The 14,461-nt window shown below is 39.3% G+C and overlaps 1 protein-coding gene across 6 annotated transcripts; it reads left to right on the plus strand.

The window, feature by feature from the left end:
* Positions 1–1,201: 1,201 nt before the first annotated feature.
* si:dkey-33c9.6 (active breakpoint cluster region-related protein) lies at positions 1,202–13,530 on the plus strand. 6 transcript variants are annotated; one of them, XM_056368449.1, is made up of 22 exons: positions 1,202–1,339; positions 1,681–1,793; positions 2,475–2,579; positions 3,976–4,209; positions 4,994–5,101; positions 5,212–5,266; positions 5,344–5,396; positions 5,602–5,739; positions 5,891–6,012; positions 6,520–6,676; positions 6,788–6,907; positions 7,005–7,080; positions 7,696–7,791; positions 7,999–8,073; positions 8,186–8,283; positions 8,714–8,815; positions 9,434–9,597; positions 9,889–10,028; positions 11,029–11,163; positions 11,506–11,611; positions 11,931–12,072; positions 12,940–13,530. In XM_056368449.1, the coding sequence occupies exons 1-22, from the start codon at positions 1,288–1,290 to the stop codon at positions 13,039–13,041; spliced, it is 2,493 nt and encodes an 830-aa protein (XP_056224424.1). In that variant the 5' UTR covers positions 1,202–1,287; the 3' UTR covers positions 13,042–13,530. The 6 variants fall into 6 exon arrangements, with proteins under 6 accessions (XP_056224424.1, XP_056224428.1, XP_056224429.1 ...); XM_056368453.1 differs by having other exon boundaries at positions 1,208–1,339; positions 1,687–1,793; XM_056368454.1 differs by having other exon boundaries at positions 1,208–1,339; positions 1,687–1,793; positions 6,791–6,907.
* The last annotated feature ends 931 nt before the right edge of the window (positions 13,531–14,461 follow it).

Genomic DNA, 14,461 nt, shown 5'->3' on the forward strand with positions numbered 1-14,461 from the left:
TGAACGTGGTGGAGAATTTATCAGCTAGTGAGCAAGATATTTCCCTCAGGAATTAGTGGAGACCAAAAAACAGAGGTAAAAGAGAGCAAATATTGCACTTAAATTCATCAGGCAGATGCAGATAATGAATAATGTTGATCTGCAAAACAAGCAACTGTTTGCTAAAATTCAGCACATCAACCTAAAAAGGTGATGATATGTAATTGTTGCATTTACAGATTGTTCCCACCCCAAGTGGCCACAAAGAAAGGTTTAAAGGAGGTTTAAAGGAGGTTTAAAGGAGGTTTAAAGCGGCAGCCTAAAATTGAGTTACAAATATCTTCTGGTGCCTTTTCATGTTTGATCATATCGGTAATGTTTGTAAATGGAGAAACACTGAAATGCAGATTATTTATTTGTAACACATGGTCTCTCAACATATGAATAGTCTTCACTGCTCTCAAAAAACAGCGTCAGAGCATAGAAATGGCTTTATGACAATACAAACCACAACTGGCAGTAGCAAATAATTGCTACCACTGTTGAAATGCTGCTGCAGGAAATGTTTGAAAGCCTCAGTGGTTTTACATTCATCACGTCAGCAACTACGGTTACGGAACAAATCAAGAGCTGACACCCACCAAAGCTTAGACAGCGAGGCCAAAAACGTGAACGTGAATGAAATAATGTTGTATCAGCTCTTTTCCTGCAGAGGGCAGTGTCGGACTAATAAATACAGTTCCTCTGCTCTTAGTGGTCACTCAGTCCTTTTATCTTTAACGGGAGAATAAACTAGTGCAGCTTTTTCCTCAATAAATGATTGGTTTGTTGGTTAATTCGTTAAAACAAGCCTGCTAATTTGATTTCCACATAATTCAACTGTATTATACATGCAATTTATGCATGTTTTAAAATTGACTTTTATATGTTTATCACTAGATATCTTTACATTTTTATAACTTTTAAACTGGTACTGACTTGTAAAATATACAAGATGATCACAATGTAGGCTCATATAGTCATGGCAGCTTGTTAAAGAAACAATCATCATTTCAGTAAGTGATGAAGGAATATTCAGTGGTGAAGATCAGAATAGTAAAATGAACACATTTACAGGAAGTGAAGTGCAACTGTGGGAATGGATTGAACGTGCCAGTAGCGCATTTCACTCAGACAGGAAGTTGTGTTTTCCTCTTTTGTGCGTCCTTAGCAGAAAGAGGAAGTTTTCTTGTCGCCAGCTGTCTGTGTTCACATGCTACGTCGCCAAAACCCTGACCTGCTCGGTGAGGAGAGGACCTGCGAGCTGTGATGGACATCTACCAGGAGGCTGTGCATTATCTGGAGACCCAACATGTACCAGGTGAGGGATGGAGACATTGTGTTTTCTTGTCTTTGGAGAAAACATTAGACTGTAGAATTCAGCATTTCATATTCCTACATAAAACTCAAAAGTGTCCAATTTGAAAAGCGTTGATGTTTGTTAAAATGCACTATATATACATACATATATATATGTGCTATTTAAACTTCTTTAAAAACTACTATTTAATCCACCTCAGTTAAAGAGCAGGTATCTTTCTTTAAATTTGCGACCACAACTAATTTGCACACATTCCAAGGGGGGAAGTAGATATGGGAACTTAATTTTACATAACACCCATGTACTACCATATATTACATGTTTGTGTGTTTGTGTGTCAGTTGTAGTGGAAGCAGAGACTGATGTCTTGGAGGAGGACGTGTTCCAGGAGGAGGCAGCGTCCTGTATTTTCTCCCCTTTCCAAGCAGAGAGTTTAGACTTCCCCGACACCCCTGTGAGTTCACATTTGGGGTGGGCAGTTCAATTCTTTCAGCACTTTTATTTTCATGTTGCCAGTAGGAAAGCTGAAAGGGATCCAAGGCCACAAGCGGCATACGTGTGGTCTGAGATGCAAATAAAGATGCATCCTAAAACCTTTCAATACTTTGTAATAGTTATTGCCTTCTCCAACTTATTGGAAATCAATCTACCTACATTTTAGTGAATTTTCCAGAATACCACATAATGCCAAAAATAATATGTGAAACCACATATGCCCCTGTGCCCAATTCACTTCAGACTTTTATTCTATCAAAAAAAAAAAAAACAGGGAATTAAACTGAAAAAATGAATAAATTTAATCTTGTCGTAACCTCGTTGGGGTCCAACAGACTCACTGCTGTATGTGTAAGATACAGTCATTTTCTGTTCATGTTTATAAGTAGCCTAGTTAACATTAAATTAATGAAATATTAGGCTGATTACAATAAACTGGTCTGAGCTGTTAGAGACGGCCCAGGATTTATCTGATTAAAATAAATCTCACCTCAAAATCTTACTGTTATGACTGTTGCCATTTCAGATGTCTACTGTTGTATCAGATGTTACTATTGGAGTGTGACTGACTGAATTAATTGTCATGATACTGATTTTGTGAGTGACTCTGATGAACATTTTGTCTGAATGTCTGTTTCAGACGTCGTGCAGCCCGGAGGAAATGTTGGAGAGGAGGCTTGTGGTTCTAAAGGGCATCCTGGAGAGTGAGGAGGTTTATCTCAGAGAGCTGGAGGCACTGCTGATGGTAACATTAACAAAGACACACACACACACACACACACACACACACACACACTCACACACTCACATACAGACATGAAAATGAATTCTGATTTCTTACTTTTTTATACTTTTTATATGTACAACACGAGCACAAACTCTACTCTTGTTATTCAATATCATAAACTTAGGGGCTGATATGTCGACATTTGTTATTCCATGAGCTTAATCATATTGCAAAAGCAGAGAAAACCCCTGTTGATATGACTATCATTACGGTTAAACTTCCCCATTTCAATTCTACTCTCACAACATGTGTCGTGAAATTAGACATGCTTTTTTTTTAAACCATATATCACCCAGAATAACCCAGTAACTCTATTTTTGATTAATATTAACTCTTCAAATATGTTATTTTTAATTTACACGAACACACAGGAGGTCATTTTATTGTTTTGTATGTGTCGTTTACTATGTCTGAGTTGTTTTTTCTGCCTCTGGTTAACATTGGGTCATTAAAGATCATATACAGCCCTAATATCTAGCGTCATCATTGTTCTCCCTTAGAAATGTGGTTCCCCTTTTTTCTCAATTGAAACTTCTGTCATGTTTGCAGTTTATATGAAGCTACAGCAAACAGACGGTTATCTTATCTTAACACAAAGACTGTAAACAAGGAGAAACAGCTAGCCTGGCACTGTTCCAAGCTAATAAAATCCCACATACAGGCACCTTTAAAGTTCACTAATTAACACTTTACTTCTCATTTGTTTCATTTGTTCAAAAAGAGGTGTAAAAATGATAATCAGTTTATGTAGAATTAAATGCTGGTTGTCTGGCCAAGAAAGACTCTGCCATATACTTGTCTTTAAAAGAATCCTTGTTGCTTTCAGCATTTCAATCGCTAGTCAATGAGAGCAGAAGAAGGTTTTTGAGGTTTGGGTTGATTTAGGAGGGGCTTCCTTGGACAATTTCTTATTTCTTTTTTTGGTGCTATTAATAGCAACAGCAATCCCCTGTTTCCTCATTCTCATTCAAGATGTGACTCATTTGACTTAAAAAACACTGATGTGAAATATGAATCAGATGTTTCAGAACCTCTTATTGCTGCGTTTTGTTTGTGCTGTTGTAGCTCATATGCATAAGCCATTGTGTGGGTGTTATTCATATTTTTCATGAAAATGTATTCTATATTTATTTAGCAGTGGTTTGAGAATATATATGCCAAAGCTGAGAGGGTACTGAAACACAAGTGAATGAGGCTTGGTGGTGTATGAAATGAGAACTATGCGCTCGATTCAGTATGTTCACACAGTCTAATTTTCACCACAGCCACTTTATCTTTGTCCTCCATGTTCTTCTCACTTAAACTGCTGACCTTGCACCTCTCCCCTTGTACTGCTTTTTTTTTTTGTCTCTAGCCCATGAAGGCTCTGCGGGCCTCAGCCGGGACCTCCAAGCCAGTTCTGTCCAGTCGACAGGTCCAGACTGTTTTCTACCAGGTGCCCGAGCTCAGAGACATGCACCAAAGCTTCTACTCTGGCCTGAAGGCCCAGCTGAGTACTCACTGCAAGACAGATCCAAGCTCGGGTGAGGAAAGACAGATGAGCCACACAGGGTTTGAGCTGATAGTGGGGGACCTGTTTCTGAAAATGGTGAGTTTTCTGTTGAATTACAGCTTGTATCCTTTGTTTTTTTTTTAGCAAAAAAGCTCTATTAAACCCACCGTACACGACCTGGTCAAATGGCAGGAGTTAAAGACTAGCTGGAGAACTTAGTGAATCATTTAGCAGCTAAAGTCCCACATACTTTCCACAGGATTTTGTGGAGACCAAAGCAAAGCTAAAGGAGAGTGAATATTCTTACTTTCATTCACCAGCTGGACACAAACATGACTTGAGATACTCTATTGAATCTGTTTTGTTTGTTTGGATTACATTTTTTTGTTTAGGTTTTTTGCACTTTATAAGCGCATGAATATTGTTTCATATGTAAAACCAAACCAAGTCAAAGTCAAGTCTTTTATCAGTTTTAGTCAGACAAGTCTCAAGTCCTCAAACTTGTCTGACTTGAGTCAAGTCATATGAATCAAGTTCCCCACGTCACAACTGTGTTAAATCTCTGCTATGAAAAAAGCTCTAACTTTAGTCTTTCTATAAATTTTCCCTCTGGTCATATATGCCCCCCATGGGATGGTTCTGGCTCTCCCAGATTGCCAACCACATTCAAAGGAAATGATGATATCATCTGCGAAAGTGTTCATTTTTCTGCATAATTGTAATACATTATTTTTGAGTAAATTTTGTTTAACGTTTCATGTGGCAAATATCAAAAAGATATTCTACAATTTTAAAATTTGTTATCAATGGATGTCCACACACCTAATCATCAAATATGTATCGAAAGTATCCCCTCTCATCCGTTATTTTGCTCACACAGGTGAACCAGATTGGTCTGTATGGTGGTTTCATTGAAAACTATGAGGAAGCTGTTGAAGTTGTTCACAAGTGCACACAGTCAGACCCTCGCTTCCGAACTCTGGCCGAGGTACTAACAACTCTACTTCCAGAGGATTGGAGAGATACAAGAATACTCACCTACAGTAACAAGTTGTATCATTATCCCTACCAGCCTCACTTTGTCTCTTGCTTTTTCAGAGCATGATGACTAACAACGGTGCAGACAAAGCTCGGACCAAATACACATTTGAAGGTACAAACTCTAAATGTGTTTTTATATAAAACGACTTGTTGGCTGCTTATGTCTGACTGCTGTCTGTCCCTTCACAGCTCTACTGTACAAGCCTTTGGACAGAGTGACCAAGACCACACTAGTGCTGCGTGTAAGAAAACCCTGGATAATAAATTTTTAATTAATTAATTTAATATTTAATTAATTTAATATTATATTTCAAATCCTAAACCTCTAATTTTACCTTTATAGCTGCTACTGTTTTCTCCAGGGACATAATTGAAGCAGAGGATCTTTTTCTACTCTTTTCCCCACCTGGCATTTTCTGACTGAGCAACCTTTCTATGACCTTGTAGGACCTCCTGAAGACGACACCAGAGGAGCATGCAGATTACGCAGCCTTACAGGAAGCTCTTCGATTGTCTCGCAGCTTCCTATCTGGTGTCAATGAAAGTTCACAATGCAAACGTGAGGTCATGCTCAGTCATGGCATGGTGAGGCTCGTCTGTACAAAATCTGTCTAAGATGAACATGCAAATGTGTTTAAATGCATTTTTACATATGCACCCCCCCTCACCCCCCACTCCTGACAGTGTACAGTAGCTGCCCCCCGGTACATAACGTGCCTTTTTGTGTGTTTGTCAGAGGCGTCAGCTGATGCGTGACGGCTTTGTGGTGGATGTGAGCGAGGGGGAACGCAGCCTGCGTCACCTCTTTCTTTACACCGACCTCCTGCTGTGCACCAGATTCAAACATGCAACCAGAGGGTGAGAACACCAGGGCTTGTGGGAAATGTGGTCTACATATTGAAAATGTAACGGTAGCAACACTTCATGTTGTATCTTGTTCTCAGCTGTTTGTCATAAAATGGTGTCATTTTGTTCAAGCTAGCAAACAGAGAGGTTTAAGCAGATAAAAGAAGTGGATAATGGTTGAAATGGCTAAAAGCAATAAACTATTCAAACAGCTCAAACAGTTAGCTAAAAGTAATGCATAAACAACTGAAACAGTCAGTTAAGGTAAAAGTATAAATTGATTACGTTAGCTTAAAGTTAGCTATGAGACCTTATTTAGACAGGTGTGTGCCAAATCATGTCTAATCAATAGAACTGACCAAAGCTGGACTCTAATCAAGGTGTAGAAACAGGTGTAAATGATTAAGTGTCATAGCAAAGGGTCTAATTATTTAACGTCAATGTGATAATTCAGTTTCTCCTTTTAAATACATTTGCAAATATTTCTTTTAAAATTCTGTTTGTGTGTGTTTCCTCCAGGAAGCAGGATCAGTACAGGTTCTGCTGGTATCTGCCTCTCGCTGGTCTCAAACTACGCTGGGTTGCAGATCATGAGCGATCATCTGACACACACCTCCGCTTACACACCATAAGAGCCAAGATGTTCATCCTCCGACAGCAGCTACAGCAACAAGTAGTATGTTTGTGAAGGCGACACAAATACAGAAAGAAGAGTGTGACCAGTTTTTTTTTTAACACGATTGAAATATAAAAATGTGTGTGTGTGTGTGTGTGTGTGTTTGTTAAGAAGGGAGTCAGAGGCATGAACTTGGGGGCTCGTAGCAGGAAGAAACTGGAGCAAATGGAGCTGTTGCTGCTCACACACTCTCCTGTTTATAGACTGGAGCTGCACAGCCCTAGCGGCAAGGTATACACACACACGCATACTAACACACATCCTAATATTTTCAAGACAATGTGTTAGCAATAGCATGATAAGAGCAATCTGTTTTGTCTCACTGCAGAATCACACTCTCCTCTTCTCCTCGATGTATGAACTTGAAGAATGGAGAGAAGCCATTCATAAACTCACCACAGATAGTAAGTTCCCATTACGGCAAAGCTGGAAGCCATTGCTAGAATTACTAGATTATTTTCTTAATTCTGTTTACCAAATTTTAAAGATGATTGTTGGCAATCTATTAGTAGATAATTTCTGCTAACAGATGGCCGAACGCTAAAATACAGTCATCCGTGAAGGATCTTTTTATGGGCTGGGGGCGTTAACACCAATGCAGCTTCAACACCATCATGGTTTCTATGGCGTGAAAGCTAAATGAAAAAAGACTTGTGAAAAGAGTAGCTGTGACTTGGTTAACAGTCTGCATAGGTGAGAAACTTGAAACGTCCAAAAAGATCAACTAATGTCTGACAGTTTTCTTCATATGCCTGCTTCTGATACATATCAATTTTACATGATTGATGCTGGAACCAGCACCACTTTTTTGATAGTCGATTAATCATAAATTTTTCATGCAAAAAGGTCAAAGATTTCTCAGGTTCAAGCTTCTCAAATATGAGGATTATCAGCTTTTTTGTCCCGTGTGATGGAATATATCTGCTTTTGGTATCAAATGTAATGTGATTTTGTTTTTTCGTTCTTTAGTCACTGTGTCAGCTGATTGGTGCCTATTCTTGCCATGTGTTGTTTGTCAGACATAGAAACAGTCCCTCCAGACTTGCTCACTCTCACCAGTGCATGTGTGAAACTGAGAATGACCCAGCAACCACCACTACAAAGCTCCAACGCTGGTACAACCAACATTTCTCTTTATCTACCTCACTCACTCACACTTTTTCAATGTCCACCGAAACACGTCCTGAATCTGAAATAAAATACACTGACTCTGATCTCTTCATGCTGCCTACATCTCTCTCATCTTACTAAGTTTCAGATTAGTTCAGGTCGATTAAATCCAGTGAGCTTTAGGGTATTTTTTTGTCTCTGTCTCCCACAAGTAGAGGACATGGAGTCATTGTGTGGGACTCTGACTGTGGCGATTCACTCTGCCTGGGGCCTGCAACAACCAACCTGTATGTTTTTAATATTTTACATCACACTAAGAAAAGTTTAATTGAATATCTAAAATTCTTTGGGAGCAGGTCAATGATAAGGTCATATAATTTTTGGCACCTTTTCTTGCAGGTGTTTATATGTGTGTGGAAGTGGATGGCTATGAGTTTTATGATACAAAGGCCCAGACACACTCTTCAGTCCACAGCCTCAACCCACACTGGGACCAGGTCAGACTTTGGCCCTTTTAAATAAAATTATTCATCTTACTTTGGTCTGAAACTTGAAACTTGAAACAGAAAAAAGTTATTTATGGAGTTAGAAAACTCACACTGTGGTTGCCCGTCTTATGGTCTTGTAGATCTGATAGTTCGACACAGTTGGTAGATGATTTGTCAGGCAGTCCATGTTGCTGAATGACATCTTCATGTCTAGACAGCATCCGACACGATGTCAGGCCTCAGTTGAACTTATAGGGGATTAAAAAGTCTGCAGTGTGGCCATGCTTTAAACATGATCAGTGGCAGTAAAACCTACTCTAAATCCAACTGGTAGCCAGGATTGAAAGGCTTACAGTGAGGCATGAATGCTCTTGTCGCAGCTTTAGGACACTGAAGTGTTCGGTGTCAGCGTTAACGACATCTTCTTTATTTCAAACAGGAGCTGTCTTTCCAGGTGGACGGGGCTCAGAACGTGAAGGTGCTCTGTGTGAGTCAGTCTGACAGACAGGTTGACACTGTCCTGGGAAAAACTACTTTAAGGGTATGAAGATACTTTCAGCTTCAGCTTATTATTACCTGTTGCGTCTCAGCTCCGCAGAGCATTTTAGTGTCTTTAAGCTCATTGTTTTACTGTTCGGGTTCACTCACATATTTCCTTTGAGAGATGGTAGAAACCAAAAACAGAGCTTAAAGGAGAGACCATGTTGGACTATTGGAATTCATCGGATGGCCCAAAGCATCACTCTAAGTCAATGTTAATATGGCGCCGTATCTCCTCAATGTCTTCATAAGCAATTGTTTGTAAATGCGTTATATGTCCATGTTGTGTTTTCAGCTTTTTGTGCTGCCCCGAAGTGGCTGAAAGAACGAATGAATGCTGCTATAAATATATAAAGAATAGATTTAAAAAAAGAAAATATATTAGCACCCACTGCAGGTCATGGATTTGAATGAAATTTTTACCTACCGTAGCACCATGTTCAATATGTGCATGTAGAATGTAAGGTCTACATAAAAACAGAGGTGGGTGGACCTAGACTGTTTTCTAACCTTGGTCTCACTCAAACTTTATTTTAAGATGCATGATACAAATCTCAACATGTTGTCCTTCTGTAAAATCCTGCCTTCATGTTGATTTGAACATATTTGTGTTTATCAGCTGGACTCTAAATCCCTGAATAAGCGATGGAGGAGACAGACTCTACAGCTCGGCCAAGTGGAGGTGACTCTGTCCCTTAAGTACAATCCCCACCCGCTCAACCTGCCCAGCTCCACAGCTCAACAACAGCCCGTCTTCTGTGTCCCTATTGAAAGTGTGGCTCAGTAAGTTCCTGCTAATCTTTCGAATACAACAAAAGCGTTTTCACCAACCCCGTCTGTGCTCACGAGGGGGGCTAAAATACTTGAAACTGAAAGCTGCAGTTGAGTCGACAGTTTAATTTCCCCTCTGTGCCATTTCGCACACCTAGTTTCAGGAAGTGAGGCGGTTTGTTTTGTGGGACAGTTGGCTGAAGAGAAGCAGAAGTGTGGCAAGAATGAAGTCTGAAATCAAACCCATCAACCCAATCTGAGGATGTGTTTCTCTTCATACTTTTCTATTCTATTCTCTGCCAGACACGAGGGAGTGCTGGTGCCCCATGTGGTGCGATGCAGTGTGGAGGAGGTGGAGAGGAGAGGCATGGATGAGGTGGGAATCTACCGGATCTCAGGAACCACCGGTGAAATCAACATGCTCAAAGCTGCGTTCAACAGCAGTAAGAAAACACACAGCGAAACCTCAGTTTTCTGCTGGCATGTGCTGCTATGTCTCAAAAGTGTAATTCAGACACAGAAGTTGTTATTTCATATTCTCCGATTGCTTGAAACAACAGGTGTTTGTCAGAGTAAGGCCAGAAATCAGGGCCCAAACGTGGGAGACTTTTATTTTTACTTTTTTACTTCATGTTTGGATTCATTACAGGGGGTGAAACTTTGTCCAAATGTCTCATATTTGGTTCCAGTGAATTGCACTGACAATCAATCTTCTCTTGACAGTTTCCCCCCAGTTTCACATTATCAAACAATGCAAACGGCTGAAAACAGCCTTCATCACCAACAAAAATATAAAAGCTCATAGAGCACCATAAAGAGGCTTTGGACAATTCGTTAGGTACTTAATTTTGCATTAAAATCCATGCTAAAGCACAATCACAAAGGTCCAGAATAAAATATGCCATGAAATTTGGGACAAACATTCATGTCTGTCAGTTATTTCAAAGTGTTTATTTGTCCAGTGACCTGGTTCATGAATAAATACCTGCAAAACTAATGACATTAGCCATTAGCCACAGCTATACTTTGTGTCAAGTGCTAATTAGCAACCGTTAGCATACGAACACAAGATGTTAAACATTAAGTCTGCTGACTGTAAGCATGTTAGCATTAACACTGAGCATGCTGATGTTAGCATTTAGCTCAAAGCACCACTGTGCAAACCTCAGTGGGCTGCTAACATGGCTGTACACTCTTAGACTTGTTGTTCAATGACTTAGTTGTTTGTGTTTGGTCCTGAGTGACCACAGTCTGACGAACAAAACCTCAGTGGGTCAGTTATTAAAAGTTGCTTAAGTTAAGTTGCATTAGGCTTCATGTCGGGAGCTGTCAGCTACATGCTCATGTTTTATGACGGGGCTTTTGCTCTAATAAAGAGGGGAGTGTGTACCAAAAGAAGATACAATAATACTAATCATAACCATCATCACCTGTCCCGCTCAGATCTGCGTGAAGCAGTAACCAGGCTGAGAAGTGCAGAGGTGAACGCTGTCTCTGGTGTTCTCAAACTGTACTTCAGGGAGCTGCCTGAACCTCTCATACCCACTGAGCTGTTTCAGAGTCTGGCCACGACGCTGGGTAAGAGGAACGCATCAACAACACAAGACAGAGCACAAAACCTGAAAGAATAACACAAATGTTTATTCAAGCTGTAGCATTAAAACATACACACTTGATGTAAAACTTTACATATACTTATATAATAAATATAAAGGTTTCCCTTTTTGGCATCTTTTATGTGACGTTAACAAATGTTATTTTCTAACCTTTAGAGGCCATTTTCTGCCAGTAATGGTACTAAAAAAAAACCTTGAGATAAAACCAGCCACAGGTGATTGATAAAAGTTAACACATGGCCTGTAACACCTCTAAATGAATCTTAAAGTCAGCTCAACTGCATGTGACCTGTTTCCTCTTCAGACATCCAAGACATAAACTCACGGCTCGTCTCCATGCTGTCCCTGCTACAGTCCTGTCCTGAAGCCAACCGTCACACCTTCCTCTACCTCATGCACCACCTCCAACGGTCTGAGTCAACAGACAACACAGCACCACACAATCACTCAATCGTTGCTTCATCTCAGATTGAGTTCCTCTACAATCCGCTATAGAATAATTTAAATAATTAACTAGATTAAACTGAGGTGTCATTCATGAAAAAAATCTGCATCATTCAACAAAATTAAAACCGAACTGATGACAGTAACTGACAATGACATCATCTCTAGAGTTGCATACACCCTCAACTGCCAAATGACTTGTGACGTTGCTGCTGATAATTTGAATCTGCATTGTTGCTTCAAGTTTCTTGCACCTCACTTTTCCCCTCATTCATTTTCCCCCAGAGTGTCTGAGAAGCAGGACGTCAACAAGATGTCTCTGCTGAACCTGGCCACAGTGTTCGGTCCGAGCCTTTTACGCCCCCCTGTGGCCGGACTGGGACACTGCGGTCCTGCTGTGGACATCTCTCAGGAGGTGGAGGTACAGGTGGGTGTAAGCGACAGTGTTTGGTTTTTCAAATGTTTTTTTTTTTTACTTTGTTTTAGCATAGATCAGGGCAAGTCAGAGTTTATAAAAAAACTGAGGTCACATCTAGAAAATGTTGACCAGACACAAAAATCATTATTATCTATTCAGTTAAGTGTTCTGTCACTTAAAGGCTAGTTTAGGAATTAAAGTATGGTGGAGGAATACCGAATCCTTTTAGTAACCTAAAAGTAGTTTTTTAATTAAAATTTATTAACTCTAAATAAAAACAAACAAACAACAACAACAACAAAAAGTATATCCACCAGGTGTTAGTTTTTGAATTCACTGAATTTCTATTAAAGAATTTAATAAATTGGAGAAATAATTTACGAGTAATAGTTTTTTGTTTTTGTTTTTTTAGAATTGCAGCCCTTCAGATCTTATTCTAATTAAATTTTATTTTAATTGAATTAACAAATACAAACAAAAATCTACTCTGAAAGAAATTCATTAAGAATTATTTGAATAAAATAATTAAAGTAAATATTGACATTATCTTTTGATGCTATCAAAATAAGATTTTTTTTCCATAAATTAGTTATCTCAACTTGGAATTCAGTTATACATAAATTGTACAATATTCTATAACGTAACCCACTGTACCTCTCTGTATAATGAGTTGTGGAGTTTCTAATGAGTTTTTATTTAAGCAAAGACGTATTAAAAAGTGTTTGTGTCACTAACTTAACCAACAATGTACATTCAGCTGTGGTGTGAAGGTTAAGTGACACTTTTTTAAAACTTATGCTTTCTGTGTGTTCATGTTGTCTCTCTCTCTCTCTCTCTCTCTCTCTCTCTCTCTCTCTGTGTGTGTTTGTGTTTCAGGTCCAGGTGGTTTTCTGCTACCTGCAGTGCAACAACCTCCCTGAAGCCCAGATCTCTGTGGCACATGACACAGATGCTGAGGATGAGACCACCCACATGTGAGACCACCATCAGTGTCAGGCCTGGCAGGAAACTCAAATAGTGTGTTTAAAGAGAAACAATAGAAAGACAATAAATGTATTTATTGATGGAAATATGGTCTTTGTTTATTTGTCGCTTTTGAAAACTTTTCAAATTTCCTGTAGAACAACATGTAAACACAGATGACATTTAAATCTAACCATTTTTTTTAAAGCTACATTAATTCTCATTAATTTTGTTTTTTAATCAATATTTAAATGTTTAAGATCAAATTACACTACAATAATAGGTCCAGCTTTCAATCATATCACATTTCCAACAACACTGTGGTCTTGGAATAGTAGATATTCAAATTTTATTATTTTTTTGGACCCTTTTTGGACCTGTTGTTCCAAAGTAAGGTTCATTTATGGTCTGGAAACAGGCTATCTTCCCACAATGTATTTTGTAATTTAATGCATTATAATTTACTATAAAATTTAATTTGAAGTGAATAAAACTGAAATCTAAACACCAGTGCACTTGTGTTTTAACTGTTTTATTGTTTTTTTTTTTCTTTTTTGTCTTATTTACATAACGAAGCAGATGGACTTGATGGCACAGAGTAATGTGAAGCTGAAATGTGGTTGAGGAAAACTCAGGGGTGCAGATGTTGTAAAAAGGTCAGAGGTCACATCCTCAACCCTGAAATCTAATCAGTTACGGTTCAGATCCAACTAGACGGAGTTCACCACGAAGTGTACACCCCATAAAAGTCATGCACACACATATACAGCATGTTGGAAGCCACACACACACAAACACACATACATACGGCCCATGTTCGACCCATCCACACCACAGATGGGAGTCTCTTTTCAACCACACCACCTGGGCATGCCGGGCTAATGTTACCTCTAACCTCTTACCCCAAAACCCCCCCTCAGTCTTTTGATCGCTAATCCTGGACCCCCAGTCCAGCTCTGCCAGTACTAACACACTGAGAACCGTGTGCGGACACCATAACAACATCCAGAACAAGTCTCAGACTGGAAAAGAACAGAGCGTCATAAATCACCTGTCCCTTCTAACACTGTGGTTGCCAAAATAAGGTTCTGCTTGACGACTACAAAGACAAAATGAGGTTCCCATTGCAGACTACAAAGCTGAGGAAGGCCCGAGACGTTTGTGACTAAAGACTGGACCAGACGACTGGTCGACACCTGGGAATGGTGGGAAACTTTTTACAGGAGAAGTCAGATGCTAGACTTGTGACGGCACTTGTTCCACACAGTCTGTTCCACACTCAGACTTAATGTGCAGACACCACCCTGTCAACAAAGATCCTACACTGACTTCATTTCTACAGAAAGTCTTTGCTACATGTCGTGGTTGACATTTGTATAAACCTATTATACTATACTTTGACATTATATGCCTTATTATACTATGAGTTATATGC

Source organism: Seriola aureovittata, chromosome 23 (assembly GCF_021018895.1).
Source record: "Seriola aureovittata isolate HTS-2021-v1 ecotype China chromosome 23, ASM2101889v1, whole genome shotgun sequence".
Classification (NCBI taxonomy): domain Eukaryota; kingdom Metazoa; phylum Chordata; class Actinopteri; order Carangiformes; family Carangidae; genus Seriola; species Seriola aureovittata.